Below are 15,355 nucleotides of genomic sequence, written 5' to 3' on the forward strand. Positions count from 1 at the left end.
TCTGTTTTGATGTCTGTTATGTTTGTTAAACGTGCGTTTTGTATTTATAGTGTTATTCTGACATTTGACATTAATTTATTTTGCCTGTATTAGGTGCCAGTCACAAAGTTAAATTACATAAAGTATTTTATACTATTTGCACGCCAAGTGTGTACAAAGACCGGGTAATATAATCTAAACAAGCAGTAACCTACGTTTTATCATTCTTACCGCGGTAGTTATATTATAATTAAAATGGAGTTTTTCTGTTCGGTCCTAAACTACTTTATGTACGTTTGATTGGGGCCGTACGTTTTGATTCATCGTGCCTTGTATCGGTTCTTTATGTCGTTTGGCGCTTCGATTTTGTAGTTAAACATTGGGAATTTAACAGGATGGGCGACTTCCTTTACATATTTCGCATTCAAAACTGAGAGCGCAGGACAGAAAGGAGAGAAGTGCGAGAGAAAGTTGTCGTGACGCGAGTTAAAATGGCGGACGACTTGACATGCAGTGTACCATATAGATACTGAGTGTACTCTGAAACGTTAGGGCGTAAATGCGTGAGGGAAGCCTGCATCTTAGTGATGCTTAAGTTAGATTAAAGCCCTAAAGGTTTACAGTGAGGTATACAGTCTTAAAAAGTGCAGCGGAACCTTGTCGTATAAGAAATGAACAGTTTGTAGTTAAAATGTACGTTTGCATTTGTAAGATTTTCGTATTTGTTTATTATCGGTAACCTGATATCGGCTTTTGGGAGTGTTGCGAGTCATTTTAACGCAGGTTCCAGGATTTCTTATAAAACTGGTACGTTAGTGCATTCTGCTGACACTTGTTAACGTTTTATAGCAATCACGCAAACATTTTAAATGCTGGTGGCTAAGCATACGGGTAATTGTACTGAGTTTTGTTTTCCGCGCCACATATGATTTATATATACTTCTTCGTGCAATCGGATTTGTGCATACGCAAATAACTTTAATATCACCAAGCGTTGTATCGTAGCACTTTGTATGGATTTGCCCGCTGCTGATATTTCAGCATGGTATATACGCTCGCAATTTATTCATTCAGTGTCACGACGGGGCCGTAGTGGGATCAAATGTCGAAATATCGGCGACATAAAAGCCTTTCCATTCGCCTCAATGTTGTCGGTGGAGCGTCAGTGTAATTACGCCTGCACGGCTGTATGCGTTGAAGGTTAATTTAATGGCTGAAATAGCAGACGGGCAGCCTCGCCCTTGGCACATTCAATTTCAATACATGAATGGTTCATACTCGGGAAATTTAATTGTGACACTTCATACATATCTCATGCGGTAGACTACTTTCGTCGGGCGAATTCAAACTTGTTCGCTTAATCGGATAGGTGAAGTTTTCGTCTTAGATACCATGTATCATGCCAACAGACGGTCTCGTTAAATATCCATTTGCCTCAAATAACTGCGTTGTGAAAATAGGGGCGTGGAGCTACGTTTAATCGAAAGCTGCGGGAAGCCAGCAATCACCATTTGATAAAATACGTCAGCGAGTGCGTATTAAGCTATCCGGTTTAACTGCGCCGACTTATGCTGTAAAACGAGACCATGGGCCTGCTAAGAAAACCACGATACGGTTATTAACGATTTTATTTCGTGTACAAGCCAGATGGAAATATAACAGCCTGGCCAACCGCCTGCCAATATCGTGTGGCGTAAGTGAATTAAAAAGGTCTTTTTGTGTGATTTTAATTCAGACTTAACGTCACGAATTAAATAAAAATGCCGATGTGATGGTTACTCGTTGGTACGTGGACAGTATATTGGGACACGGGTTGCTGTGATGCCTAAATGTGGGCAAATAATCATGTGGAAATGGTCAGTTTTTCGTCAAGTTTAAATGTTTCGGTAAGAGACGAAGTTGTCAAAGATTCTACTTTCTGTTTATCATTATATTATTTTAGGCTCTCTTTTCTAGCCTTGCGTTTCTGGATTCAAAATCCTGTTTTGTCATTATCGAAATTCGTGTGAAGCCCGCTCTGGGAGCAATCGATTTTGCTTGCGTGATATGTGAATAATAAATGAAGGGCGCTATAGCAGCCTGATGCAGAACGTAGCTGCCTACGTTCTATTTGATGCATGATTTCTCAGTTCCGTAAACCTAAAAAACCTCGACGTTCATTTTGCGCACGAAACTTCGTTACACCCCATGGTACAATGTGTGCTTGGAATTCTTAGAATGGTTTTCAAATGTTTCAGTTTATGAGGCGATGAGTTGCTACGTGCTGCCGGGACAGACTGCACGCACAAGTAATTGCGAAGCGTTGCGAGATTACCTCGACTTTCCTTAATATTGAGGTCGTCCGTCCCGGAGGGAGTTGTAATCACTTTTTCATTTCTCCATTCGCCGCTTCCTCGGGCCTCGTGTAATCCGCCGAGACAATACTCGGCTTCTCGTAACCGAGAGTTAATTTTAAAGTTCCAAGCTGGCAATTCGTGGCCAGGCATCAACCAAGAATGAAAGAAGCGAAATAATCCACAATTCCCAAGTGGACCGATGTTTCCGAAGATAGAAAACAAATTCCACCTGTTATAATACAAAGCCTCAATCAAAATACTTCAATTGAATAAATAGAAACCCCAAAGGCCATATAATACGATAAACGATTTTCCCATCTCTTATCTTCGTGCTGTTAAATTACCCCAAAGCGAGGTTTTTAAATTTAAATATTTCAGCTTAATACTTTTGCTGAAAAAAGTTAAATTTAATACTATTTGTTTGATTTGGTAGCTAAAATCGTTAGCTCAAAGTTGACGCGAATTCGTAACTTTCGAAAGCTCAACACCTTATAATATTACGCGCAAATTTGTGTTATTAAGCCCAATGATATTAGGACTTAATTTATAACTGTAACCAAACTAATCAAACGAAAGTGCAATTTGAACCTATATAAAAATATATAAGATTTCCTGCACGAACATGACGTATAAGCATCTGATAATACGAAGTAGCGCATTGTGTTTATTTCCAGAACATTATTCACGTAACACATATCTATGTTGATTATGTGTGACCTTCTTACACACATTTGAACTACGCTATGCGTTTGAATTAAGGACTCAGCTATAGTTACTTTGTATGGCTGTTATTCGAGTTTTGTAGCAAATCAACTAAAATCTTTCGTTTACTTTGCACGGTAAGTCGGATTACTTTGACTCGTATATAAATACAACGATGCAGTTTATTGCGTGCATTCACTGCCAAGTCAAACGTAAATAGCAAGATTAAGCGTCTTAACTCCAAAGTTGGGAATTAAATCGTTATTGCCACGGCGCGCATGTCATGCTTGAAGCGTCGGTCTGACTGGCTCCGTTAATACTTTACAGGTTTGCACTTCTCGGAGCAAAAGCTTCTCTTTCTCGCTCGATCCACTCATACAGCTGCTAGCAATACAAACAAACCGCTGTCCGAATTCACCTGGCCGAGATTTTGTCATAACACGAGCACTGAGTAGCCAGGCTAATAACCCATTTAAAACAGCTGTAAATACGCTTGTACACACGTGAATTAAAAATACTACCCGTTTATCTTTTAAGTAAGCTCTTATAGGCTGATTATATTAAATATAACCAAAGCAATACGTTAGTCGGCTCGTACTAAAACACAGATCAGTCAGTTTTTAGAAGCCAACATTTTTCCAGCATAAGTAAAATTTAAATATTTTAACTTAGAAACCCCGATATTTTGCAAAACTAAGGAAGTTCATTTTGTACTGGTGGTATCTTCTACTAGTAGACATGATGTTATAAACGGGAAATTTGTATGACTTTCAGCCATGGGTATTTACTACTCCACCATCGGAACCGCCCTGCAAAGCCATGGCACTCAACCGGTGTAATTGGCGTGAATAATTTACTTGGTGGCTGTAAACTTATTTGTCTGCGTGTATTGTGTGCTAAAATATAATGGTGGTAAAGAATTATATGTTAGACCTATGCTAACATTGATCTAAACGTTTTAACACAGTATATGTATTCACTGTTTAAACCAAAAGTGAGTAGGGTTTTGATTAAATCCCACAAACATCTATATTTCATTTTCCATTTCAGGCTGTCTCTCCGCCTTTTAACGTTTCGTTTTTTTTTTTTTTTACTTCAAAAAATATTCTAGTTATCCGCTACTAATGTGAGCTGAAGTCACATTTATTGCGGAAAAAAATCGCCGACTTGGTTAAAATTTTGGCAATTTTCTAGCACCCGTTAACTCGCATCGATCCAAAGGCAAACCATTACGAAGAAAATTCCGTTTTCTAGAATTTTAACCTCATAAAGCGGGCAAAATTGGCTTAAAACTATAAAATTTCTGACGAATGTCGGAATAAAAATACAAGTATAGAATTTATTTCACTCTCCGCAATAAAAGGGCATTTTTTGAAGTTACCACGTCACTGGTATTGGGTCGTTAAGGTTTATATATTACGTCAGAGGTTGCCATTTGCTGGAAGTAAACGACCAAACGAGCGCTTAAAAGACGAGAATTTTCTAACACAACAACTTAATTTTCGTTTTCACCTCTGCCCGTAAAATCCATACAATAAAGATAAAAGCATCCATCCGTTTTACTGCCTGACAATATTCGGTAAAATCGAGAAATTTAAAACCAGCGTATCGGCGGTAGAATGTTGGTTTTCGTTTTAAATTAAACGCAGAAAAAGTGGGTATTGTATCGAGCAGAAAAACGTTCCAGTTTTATTAGGAAAACTTAGGTTTTTAACACAATTTTACGTGAATGAACTGTTATAAACAATCACGAAAATAATATTTTTTCTTGCGAAATGGGATTTATAACTAGACCAAGAAATGTAGAAAGTAGGCTCAGTTTCGGTGAAAATATAGCAGAAACTTGGATCGTTGTCCACCATGTTTAGTTTCCAGATGCTTGAACATGTTTGGCCTGTCTTAGCAATCGCTTCGGTTCCTTGTGTTCGTCCAAAATAATACCGGTCGTCTTAAACACTTGGCCTATGGACCTTTCAGCAGGTACGCCCAGTCGTAGGCTCATTTGTGCGGTTCTGCTGCTCCAGTGCAAATAAACAGTGGAATTAAGCTCGACTGAGCGTCGCGGGACACTTGTTAAAGAGAGAAGCAGAGCATAGCGTCGGCCATATTGTTTGGCGTTCAGTTACGAGCGCAACCTCCTATAGAAGTAGGCTTATCTTGGCGATCGGCCTTTTCGCATCCTACGTACCAAGATAGACTGATGGATTTATTACTTGCTTCATGCTTCGTCTGTTCAGCCAATTGGAAAGGCTTTCCCGGTCACGTGGTGCTCTTATCCGTCTGGTCGCGTGCGATTAAAATCTCCGCTCTTTCCCTCTTCACTGTTTTTGTTTATCTTTCGCTCCTCGCAATTACTCCCTCTCTCTCACTTCTGCTCCTGTTTATTCTCTTTTATCATCCCACTCCTCTCCCTCCTTGTTTAATTTATAGCTTTACGCACGTCACTCACTCCTTCTGATCTCCTGGCGCGCGCACTTCCTCTGTAGGTTTATCTATTCGCACACGGGACTACACACGCTCATTTTCGCACACCGCCGCCGAAGTTGTTTCGTATCTTGAACAGAATTGAATTTCATACGGCGCTCGGCTCCCCGGCAAGCCACTTTGTACCTCCAGCACAAAAAGTATTTTGAAAGCAAAAGTGTTTTGTCACAAAAATATGCTTTAGCTCAGGATTTCTATTTTGTTTTTCAGTTTTACTATAGAACGAACCGGAGATTTTGTGGCGTAAGCATTAAATGTAGTATATATTTGAACTTTAACTTGGATTGTCGAATGTTAAGTACGTTAGTAATCAGGAGAAAAGTAATATTTCCAATCGTATTAACACGACGTAACGCAGCGGTGAAGTTCACAGCTGTCTGGATCTACCGTGTCTGTTTTTTAACGCAATGTTATGGCCTCGTCAGTTTTTTAAATAGATAATTTCAATTTGTTTTAAGTTGATTAAAATATCCTAAGAATATTTTTCAGATTTTGGTTAAGTTGACATGGTTGTTTGATAAATTTACGAGCTTCGACAATTTGAACAAGGGCTACTCGTGAGCGGTAAGTTTCGTTTAAAATATTGTGTTTTGGTTTATCTTTAAAGTTGTAAAGCGCGGATGTTAGAAATGGAAATCTCGGTCCGAGTGTAAACAATGTCGCCATTTTATTACTTTTGCCATGAGAGAGGCGACGCCGTATCTCTTGTGAATTAAACCAACTCTGATCAATGGCACTCGCTGCTTGCCGGTGCGTGACCTCTCAGGCACGTAGCCACGATTACGACGTCACAGAAGGCCAGCAGTGCGCTCTCACAGCGAACTGCGACCACGTACCAGCTTTCTCACACGATTTTAAAAAACAGCCGGGAAAACAATAACCACCGACTTGATTGATAGTGGTGTTTACGGGCGGCCGTGCTGGTACGCAGTTCCACGAAGTTATTGATTATTCACGACCATTGTGCCCGGCAACCAACACAAAAATAGTTTACAAACCCTTAAAAGTACTTTTGCAAAACACGAATAAAACACATCAAGTCGCATGGATGAAAACTGATTTTACGACATTGGTGTTTTACTATAACGCGATCCCCATGTTTTTAACCCGTTCGCCTTAAAAACTGATTTGTTAAGTAACATCTGTTAGACCACAATTAATTCTAAAATAAGCTTCTGCTCACGAAACCCGACACTTCCTCCCAGGGAACCCTTCCTTGAAAGAATGTTATTCCATTATCTAAGACCATTGACTGGATAGAGGTTCACGAGTATTTCCATATTAAAAAAATATCGATTCTCAACGTCGTAGGCTTTAGTAGATAAACGATCATGTATTACATAGTATAAGAAAATATGAAATTTGAGGCTTATTTGTAAACAATGTAATCGGTGCCACTACACGTAGAATGGCGCGAGTTATAAATCAACTGAAGATCATGAACATACTGGTTACAAGAATAGACAAGTTAATTGCCGTGGTATCGGCACGAACTATATAGCGTGGTCACAATAAGTGCAAAGCTTAAAATAGTTGTTTTTAACGATCGCCATTGCTATCTGTATATAATATGTAAGTAATCGATTGGCTAGCGGTTAGGAAACGAAAATTCGGATAGATCTTTTCCCGCCTTCACGGAGGGAAGCAATTAACTAATCCGTCTTCCTTGTACCCGGCTTCGATCGCTGTCGGCGCGAACAAGCGATAAACGCTGCGTATTTGGCCGTGACGGCGCATGCCGCTTTGTTTATAGAAGCTTGTCATTGTCGATGGGCAGCAGTCTAGCGCAAATGTCATTACATATAACACTGAACAAAGTAAACAGCAACCAGCATAGGCACCTGGCTTTAACTTTGCGCGGTAGTTTATTGATATGGATTCGGCACGTCATGTGGCTCGAGATTCCCTTTTACTTCGCCTACTGTCTCCAGCTTTAACAAACTAACAGCCATATTCTTTGTGTTTACAGTGACTTGAGGTGCGAAACAACTGCTAATGGATTACGCGAAGACTGTTTCCAAATCAACTGAGAGCTTTAAAGACATTTTGGCGAGGGATTAGTGCGTTGAATTATTCAGTGGATTTACAAAATTGGATGTAATTCGGAAGTGGAATAACAAAATGGCGACACGGCTTGAGCCGCCCGCACGGGATGACAACGGACTTTGGAGCTTAGCCGCCGCCTGCGGTGTGTTCCGCGACTCCCGCCGAAACGAGCAACATTCCCCGATGTTGCCGCCCATTGACGCGCAGTTTCACGGCGAAGCAAGCGACCACGAAAGTTTAGTGAACAGTAGCTCGCCCCATTCAGGTTCGAATCTCTCATCCGGCACTCGACTGTCTGAATCCCCTGAATTTGCCACGAACGTCGATCGATGCGGAAACGTTCGGTTTTACAGCGACATCTCCAAGTGTTGCGACATTGACCGCCAGAATCTCGTCAAATCCACAATACCAAGTGATTGGGCAACTCCTGCATCAAGCTGCTCATCCACAAGCCAAAGTTACGATTCGTTCACGTACTGTTCCCCCACACTGCCTACCCACCGCGGGACTTCCATTGCTCCAAAATCCGCATCTGTCGTGGCAGACTTGACGACAAGCAAACCTAACAATTTCCTGCAAAGCTCCCGGGCCAGTCTGTTTCCACTTTTAAGTGCACTGAATCCCAAATCGGAAAACTGTGAATCAATCACCAACCCCGGGCGACCTCATGAACACGCTTTAAAAGAAGGTAATTCTAAGCATTCGGTTTTCGGCCGCAAAGTCCAAAGTGGTCAAAACAAGTTGTCGAAACCGACAAGCAAAGAAGGTCTTACTGGCACGCGCCCAAGCTCAAATACGATCAAGACTGGTACCGCAGAGTTACAATCATCAGCTGACAGCGGCACAAGGAAGTCGAACAAAACAAAACGCAACCTAAAGAACAGTGAGAAAAAATCACTCCCGCCAAACACACAAACCACTAGTTCAACTAACACGCGTGCACCTGAAGCGCAAACTGCGACAGCAACCAGCTCTACGTTTGATGCGGCCGATGCTGCACAGGCGTTGTTGGGCCTCAGTGAAGGTTTCTTGACAATGAGTAAGTCGACCACATCTAGCCCTGTGTTTGCAGAAGAGAATCCAAGAAAATTCGGGTTTATAAACCCCACTGCGTGTGCAGAGGGTACTCGAACCACAACCTCTCCGGCCATTTCTCCGCAAAATCTTCCGCCGCCTCTTCAACAGTTGACAAAATGCGTCTCAGATTTCGGCAAAGAAACTTGTGTTGGCCCGCATATGGAAGAAAATGGCGAAATGCGAATTGCAATTACGGAGGGCGCTTCTCCTAAAGATCCAAGTAAGTCTGTACCAGAATCCCCCACCGCTGACCAGTTTCCCCGTTTTCACTTCAAAAAGGTGATATGCCGCAAGTTTGCTGAATCGTTAGATCGGCCATGCGATGAAAGTTTACCGAAAACCTGCACCGGAACGCCCCCAGATAAAATTGTAATATCCGATGCTATTTCACAAAATGGCCGACTGATACCAAGCGCTGGTTCTAACGAAACAGCTCTACGTACGAAACAACGAGAACGTAACAGAAACCAAGCAACACAGGACAACAAAAAGCAAAAGAATAAAGTACAGCATGCCGAAACAACTCTGAAAACAAGCGAGAAGTCAAAACTGTTGAATTCGGTGAGCGAACTTGAAAAATGCGAATCAACTGAAATAGTTGGCGGCACAAAATCAAAAACTTTTGCTGATGTTATAAAAACAAAGCCTAATAAATCATCTCATTCCAGCAAACGGGATAATCATGCGCTTGATCATCATAGTAACTTATACCGAGTGTCGTGCTCCGTTGGTTCTTCTAATGAGTCGTTAAATAAATCTTGTGATGAAACCGACGAAGCTGAAGAAAGTGATTCAACCAGTGTGTATACGAGCGAGAGCGAAGATGAGGAAGAAGAGACGCAATCAGATCAGGAGGATAAAAATAAAACGAACCTCCAACTGTCAAGTGGGAACGGAGATATCCAGAAGCGCAAACATTTTACGTTGAGTGAGGCCAAGTTTTCGTTGCCAACACGAAACACAACCGAAACAAAAGCAGTTTTCGCTGGAGTTTTGCAGCGAAAATTTGGTATAAGTAGCGCTAGTCGTGGCAATTTTTCCCTCCCCGATCCCGCCCCATCATCTGTGTGTACATCAGCTCCATTCAACCTCCCACCAGATAAGTCAAAGTCTGGTTTCGGTTCTGTTCGTATCAAGAAAGCAACTTTCACGTTTTCGACTCGCACGGAGAACAATAATCCGCACAAGTTCCCACAAATGGGAGGCGATGGTCATTCTCGCACTTCCGCACTTGGGAAGTGTCCTCTCACATTCAGAGGAGCAAGAAGCTCATCCGAAAACGGCGAAGGCAGAAGCTGGAACGCCAATGACGATTTGACTACATTTGGAGCATTGGCTGACGGAGCTTCATTTAAAACATTGTCGTGTGAAAAAAACCACAAGTCCCAGCATCGTGAATCGTGGTCGGAGGCAAGCAATAGTCGTATTACATACGATAAGCGTCGTTTGCCTAGACCTAACGCCAGATCCCCGGCCCTGGAAGCCCCGCAAGCAACAAAGTCAAAGTCGGGACAGAAGCGGAGAAGCACCGACAAGAAGGCTGATAAGAAACATACATCCAAAGACACGCGGGCCGAAAACATTTTGGAATCCGATAATTTCGGTTCTTATGAACAGAAAGGCCATCACACCTCGGGACAGTTTCGTGAAGAGTTGTCAAGGGTTTCCAAAAAATCTCGAAAAGACAAACCTGCGACTGCTTGTCGCATCGCACCGTATCAACAGGAAAGCAGTAGCGTCACCGATTCCACAGATACCATGACGTCACGAGCCTCTTCCAGACAATCCTCTTTAGCTGGTGATGACGAAGTTGTTGCAAAGAAATCAAAGAAAAGAAACCGTGACGTCGAACGCTCCGAAAAGCGCTCGCGAAAAAAACACAGAAAACGCCACCATTCAGCGAACCCGCTGTGCAGGCCAGAGGACGAATCGTCCAGAATAAACTCAGTGACTCCGAGGCAAACGCCCGGGTTTCAACTACTTTCTTGTTTTCCGGCCCCTGCGTCACTGACAGCTGGTTTAGCAAAGGGCGAGTTAGTGCCAAGCTACGGTGCAACTGCCCAACACCGGTGTCCAAGGTTACCTGCACAGTGGCAGAAGGGTTCAGATGTGGTCGAACTAAAACAAAAGAAACAGCGGGAACGTTGGAAAAGCATGACCTTGGATATGTTTTGTATGGGCAGCTTGTAAGATAAAATGTTCGTGCTTTTTTATACCTTCATTGCAACACCGTCCAAAAATATACACATTACTGATAATGTTGTGTTGTGCTAACTTTACTCCGTCCGTGCTACTTCAGTTGCTTTAATTACCAAATACTTTTTATTAATTATTGCAATATTGTTTACAAACGTTTTCTGATCTTTCGATTGTGCATATGGGCACTTTTAGATGGTAAAAATCATAACAGTCAAAATGATCCAAACCTGAGACATGAAAGTCTCTTGCAGCACATTTAAATGTTTTAACAAATTTTACACAAAATATTCCTAAATACACGCAGCTGGTTATACAGAACGCTACATATTTTATGACTGTGGAGATAACACAAATGTTACCCATTAGGACTTCGCAACTTCGACCGCCTATTAAGCCCTTGGGCGGTTTGCGTTGCGAAAAACGAGCATTTGTTCTTTCGCGTGTCGCGCCTTTTGCATTCATGAACTGTTTCATTCGCCTTTTACCGCTATCATTTTTTGTCTCCATGCGATCTGGCACACGTGGGTCACGTGCAAAGTATTTATATTTTCATTTTATTTGACCCTGTGTCCCGATTTGTGTTATAGTTGCCAAAAGTTAAGAGATGGCATCTGCGAAACCAGATTTTCACGTGGGTTTTGCCTCTGTGAATAACTGATAACAATTAAAGCACTTTTAAAGTCGCGAGAATTATTGAACATCAACTTTTTCGTGTACAGAAACCGTTTAGTTCTTTATGCATTTAATGCAGTTTCGCCTCTTTCTTCTTTTTTTTGTGATTATTGCTTACACAACCAAAATACAAACATGAAACCGATCACAGGTTTCCTGGTAACATCTATTAGCATAGTTTAAGCAAAAGTTCGTATACGCTACAGTTTCCTACAGATGAAGTTGAAAAATAATTAGTATCATAAGCTAATATCAGATATATTACATACCTGTATGCAAAGTGTGGAGTTTTTTTTAAGATAGCCTAAACGATAAATTCCATCTTAAAACACACCATGGACACTTTAACAGTTGAATTTCCATATGGGGCATATTTTGTTAGCAAATTGTAAGTATTGATAAAACAACAAATGGAAAAAGTTTTAAAGCCATGTTTAATTAAAACACTCAAACATAGTTCTGCCCTAGTAGTTGAATAAAGGAAAAACTCTTTGACGAAAAAGAAACAGATCAGATTTTGACAATACTTGAAGAAAGGGAACAGCTTCGCCTTAGCAAGCGAATTCTACTTTTAAACTCATTGTACCCACGCTAGTACTCGTAATATCGAATGTAGACGCAGCTGAAATTTTAGTGTTTTATAGCTCTAGTGATAAAGCGTAATTTTTGACGTGCCCACAAACGCGGCACGGTGCGCCATTTTAACGAGCTGAATAATTGATGTAGTAATCTTACAGTACGCTTGAATAAACAAGATAAGTGAAGTTAAATTTGCATCTCCCGTCCATGTAGAAAGCTTATAAATAAGTCAATGTTTGTTGTTGAATATTACTGTCGAAATAACGCTGGTTGTCCCTTGTTTTAATGGGACGTACTGTGTAGGCGTTTCTGGCAAATTTCTAACGGGATTACAAAAAGTATTTTAAGTAGAGCACCTATCGGACGTGATTTTAAAAGATTTATAAAATACCCACATGCGTCCGACTGGCAAAAAAAAGCCGTTGGTTTAGAAAAGTTATTCAAGCATTGATTATAAGTTGCCTAATGTGCTAGCCGTACCCATTTTTTATTAGCATTATTTAAAGTTTTTTAGTTAACCGTACATGAATAAATAACGTACGTTAGTAAAAACACTATTGTTTGTTAATGAAGTATACGTTTATAGGGTAAGCAATATAAAGGTTTCGTTTTTTTATTTCTTGAGTTGGTTAAACTTTTCGGGGTGTATAAAAGCAAAACTGTGTCTGCCGCCACGTCTGCTCAGCCATTCCGCCGCATGTCTGGGAGCGATGGCCCGCCAAAGTTAATGACAGCCTCGATGGAAAGGCTTATAAGCCTGGTGACAGGGAGCGGATCTCTTGCTCCGATTATGAGCACTCCTGCTCTTCTCTCTCTCTTCTTTGCTCCTCGTGTGTGTTCCGCGCAGGTGCTCATGACGTCACATCACGCGCACACTTGGGACCTCAGTGAATGTAGCAAGCAGTGGCCGCTTCTTATTTCTGCCGTATTTTCACAATCACGTTTCACAGATTCAAACCAACGATAAAACTACCATATAGTAGTTTGGGGTAAGATGGTTCATGCTTTCAATCTCTTTTATCGTCCCATTTGGTAGCAAACAAAGAATATTTTAAAAAATCCGCAAATCTTTATTACCCTAAAACAGTGTTGTTAATTGTTAAAAACACGGTTACTATTATGAGATAGTGTGTGCTAATGGTATCCAGCTTACCACATTTTACCATAACGATCAGGCACATCAATGGTGCAATTATTTTAACGATACAAATTTGGTATAGTTTGAATAACGCTATACCTACAGGAACAGATAGTTAAACACCGAATATAAAAATGAAAAATCAAACATTCCTATAAGAAAATCAAACTTTAACCACCGACAAAATTATTTCATTTCAATAATTTAACATCGCAAAAGATAATAAACAAACCTAAGACCTACAATACTATGATTGAATATTCGGCGGTACTTAAACTCGATCGCTCAAGTGTAGCAGCGGGGTGCCAAATATTCAACCTTCGAGCAATAATGGTTTCCCATACCGTACAAATTCAATGCCTAACTTAAAAGCAACTTAAAACCCCAAGGAGTTTTTATTTTTGTAATATAGTGCAGTGGGGGTAAGATGAATATCGTTAGCAGGTAAAAATGTGTCATAGTAGTATTTTTAAAATTTAACAACGCTCCTTTGGAGTCGTGAGTTTACGGTTGGAAAATTCCCTGCAGGTTTTTTCTTTATCCAGAAAATGGGACAAGGAAATATGGACCATCATACCCCAACCTACTATAAACTACAATATCTCACGAAATCACCAAATACAAATTAATTCGTAACCGGATTTTGTCCGTATTGGATTTAGAATTTAAAGAATATTTAATACAAGCTATATCTTCGTTGGCTTGTGCGTCGACATAACATTTTGAACTGTCATTAAAGTAAGATTCAGCTCTATTTTATGAAAAGGAATAATATAAAATTTTCAAACTGCAGCAGTTTTACAAATTAGTCAATATTGGCTTACTGTTTTTGGCAAATGCAACTGTCGGCTTATTGTTACTGGCGTATGCAACAAACCAGAAAAGAATATTTCATTTCAAGGTAAAAATTTTTAATACAATCGATGCTATAATACTGTAAGGTGCAGGTTTTAAACAACAGGGGTATCGGGGTACAACCAGCACTGATAACATCACAAGTTCTTTCGTGTCGAGTTGACCGGAGTGCTTTAACACGAAACAACGCAGATTTTCATGACGGCACTTGTTCCATGAAAAACTGATAACTCTGATAAGATCAGTCAGTACTCTCAACGCTGAAGGGCCGCAAATAAGCAAGCTGAGACCGAGCCTTTATTGCGTGCAGTATCAACAGTTTGAGCGGGATTCGATTACCAGTCCAATTTAAACGGGCCAATTGCATTACATCGGTTTTAAATAATGTCGATTCTTCGTTCAATTTTCCCTTAATTTAAAGCAAGTTTTGAGTACATATTAAAATATGGGGTAAAATTTTCGTAACTGTAAATTTATACGTTTGGGATTAATAATAAACACTGGCCCACAAACGATCGATTCGATATATTGACACAGAGCAGGTTTTTGTTTAGAAACACTGACAATCATGCGGTGGGCTGATGGATTGTTTTAAACGAAGATAGCCGTGTTTGGAATACAATATTGAAGTTGCCGAAGCATTAGTCAATTGAACAATGTTTTTTCACGGAGGTTTTCTAATGAAGAGATTGCGCCAACCAGTACCGCGCCCTAAATCGCACGGTTTAAACGATCGCAGGATTTCACGGAACATCGGGCCGATTATAAACAAGTCGCCTGCTTTTAGCTTCACTCGGCTGGAAGAAATGATTGAAAAACGCCGTGCTAAATACAAAGGCGGCGCTCGGCTCCGGCCTTAATAAGTCTTTGGGTCTGGATGGAAATCCATCACTCGTATTGCGCACGCACATACACTCACGGTGCGCCGCTGCTTGTAAACCGTGCTGCACACACACGCACCAGCAACTGAATCAACCGACAACCAAAGTTATCTGGAGGCAACGGGCGTTGACAGACACATTTCAAATACAACTTTGTATCGGGAGGCAAGACCGGCTACCACCTTGTACTTATCACACAAGGATTCGTGTGTATTTTCTTGCTCAAGATGCGCTTTTATCGACCGTGACCAACTGTATCGCCTCGCGGATTAGACACGACAGGTAAAGTGCAAACGAAACACTCAATCCAGGTCGAAGCACGGGCAAGGACTTCCTTTGTACCAAACACGCGACGACAACTGTCGACAGAAGTGTCCGTGTGTTCATTGTGATGTCGCACACACATT

General features: G+C 40.9%; 1 protein-coding gene across 1 annotated transcript; it reads left to right on the forward strand.

Annotated features, from left to right (window-relative positions):
- The first annotated feature begins 5,588 nt into the window (after positions 1 to 5,588).
- LOC149737567 (uncharacterized) lies at positions 5,589 to 11,640 on the forward strand. Its single transcript, XM_089873772.1, has 2 exons — positions 5,589 to 6,065; positions 7,471 to 11,640. Exon 2 carries the CDS (start codon positions 7,623 to 7,625, stop codon positions 10,812 to 10,814), a length of 3,192 nt encoding a protein of 1,063 aa, XP_089729898.1. The 5' UTR covers positions 5,589 to 6,065; positions 7,471 to 7,622; the 3' UTR covers positions 10,815 to 11,640.
- Positions 11,641 to 15,355: the final 3,715 nt, after the last annotated feature.

This window comes from Ciona robusta, chromosome 3 (genome assembly GCF_009617815.1).
Source record: "Ciona robusta chromosome 3, ASM961781v2".
In the NCBI taxonomy this organism is placed as follows: domain Eukaryota; kingdom Metazoa; phylum Chordata; class Ascidiacea; order Phlebobranchia; family Cionidae; genus Ciona; species Ciona robusta.

What these genes read in the sequence shown, in the direction of transcription:
- LOC149737567 (XM_089873772.1), top strand. Translation starts at nt 7,623, where the DNA reads ATGGCGACACGGCTTGAGCCGCCCGCACGGGATGACAACGGACTTTGG.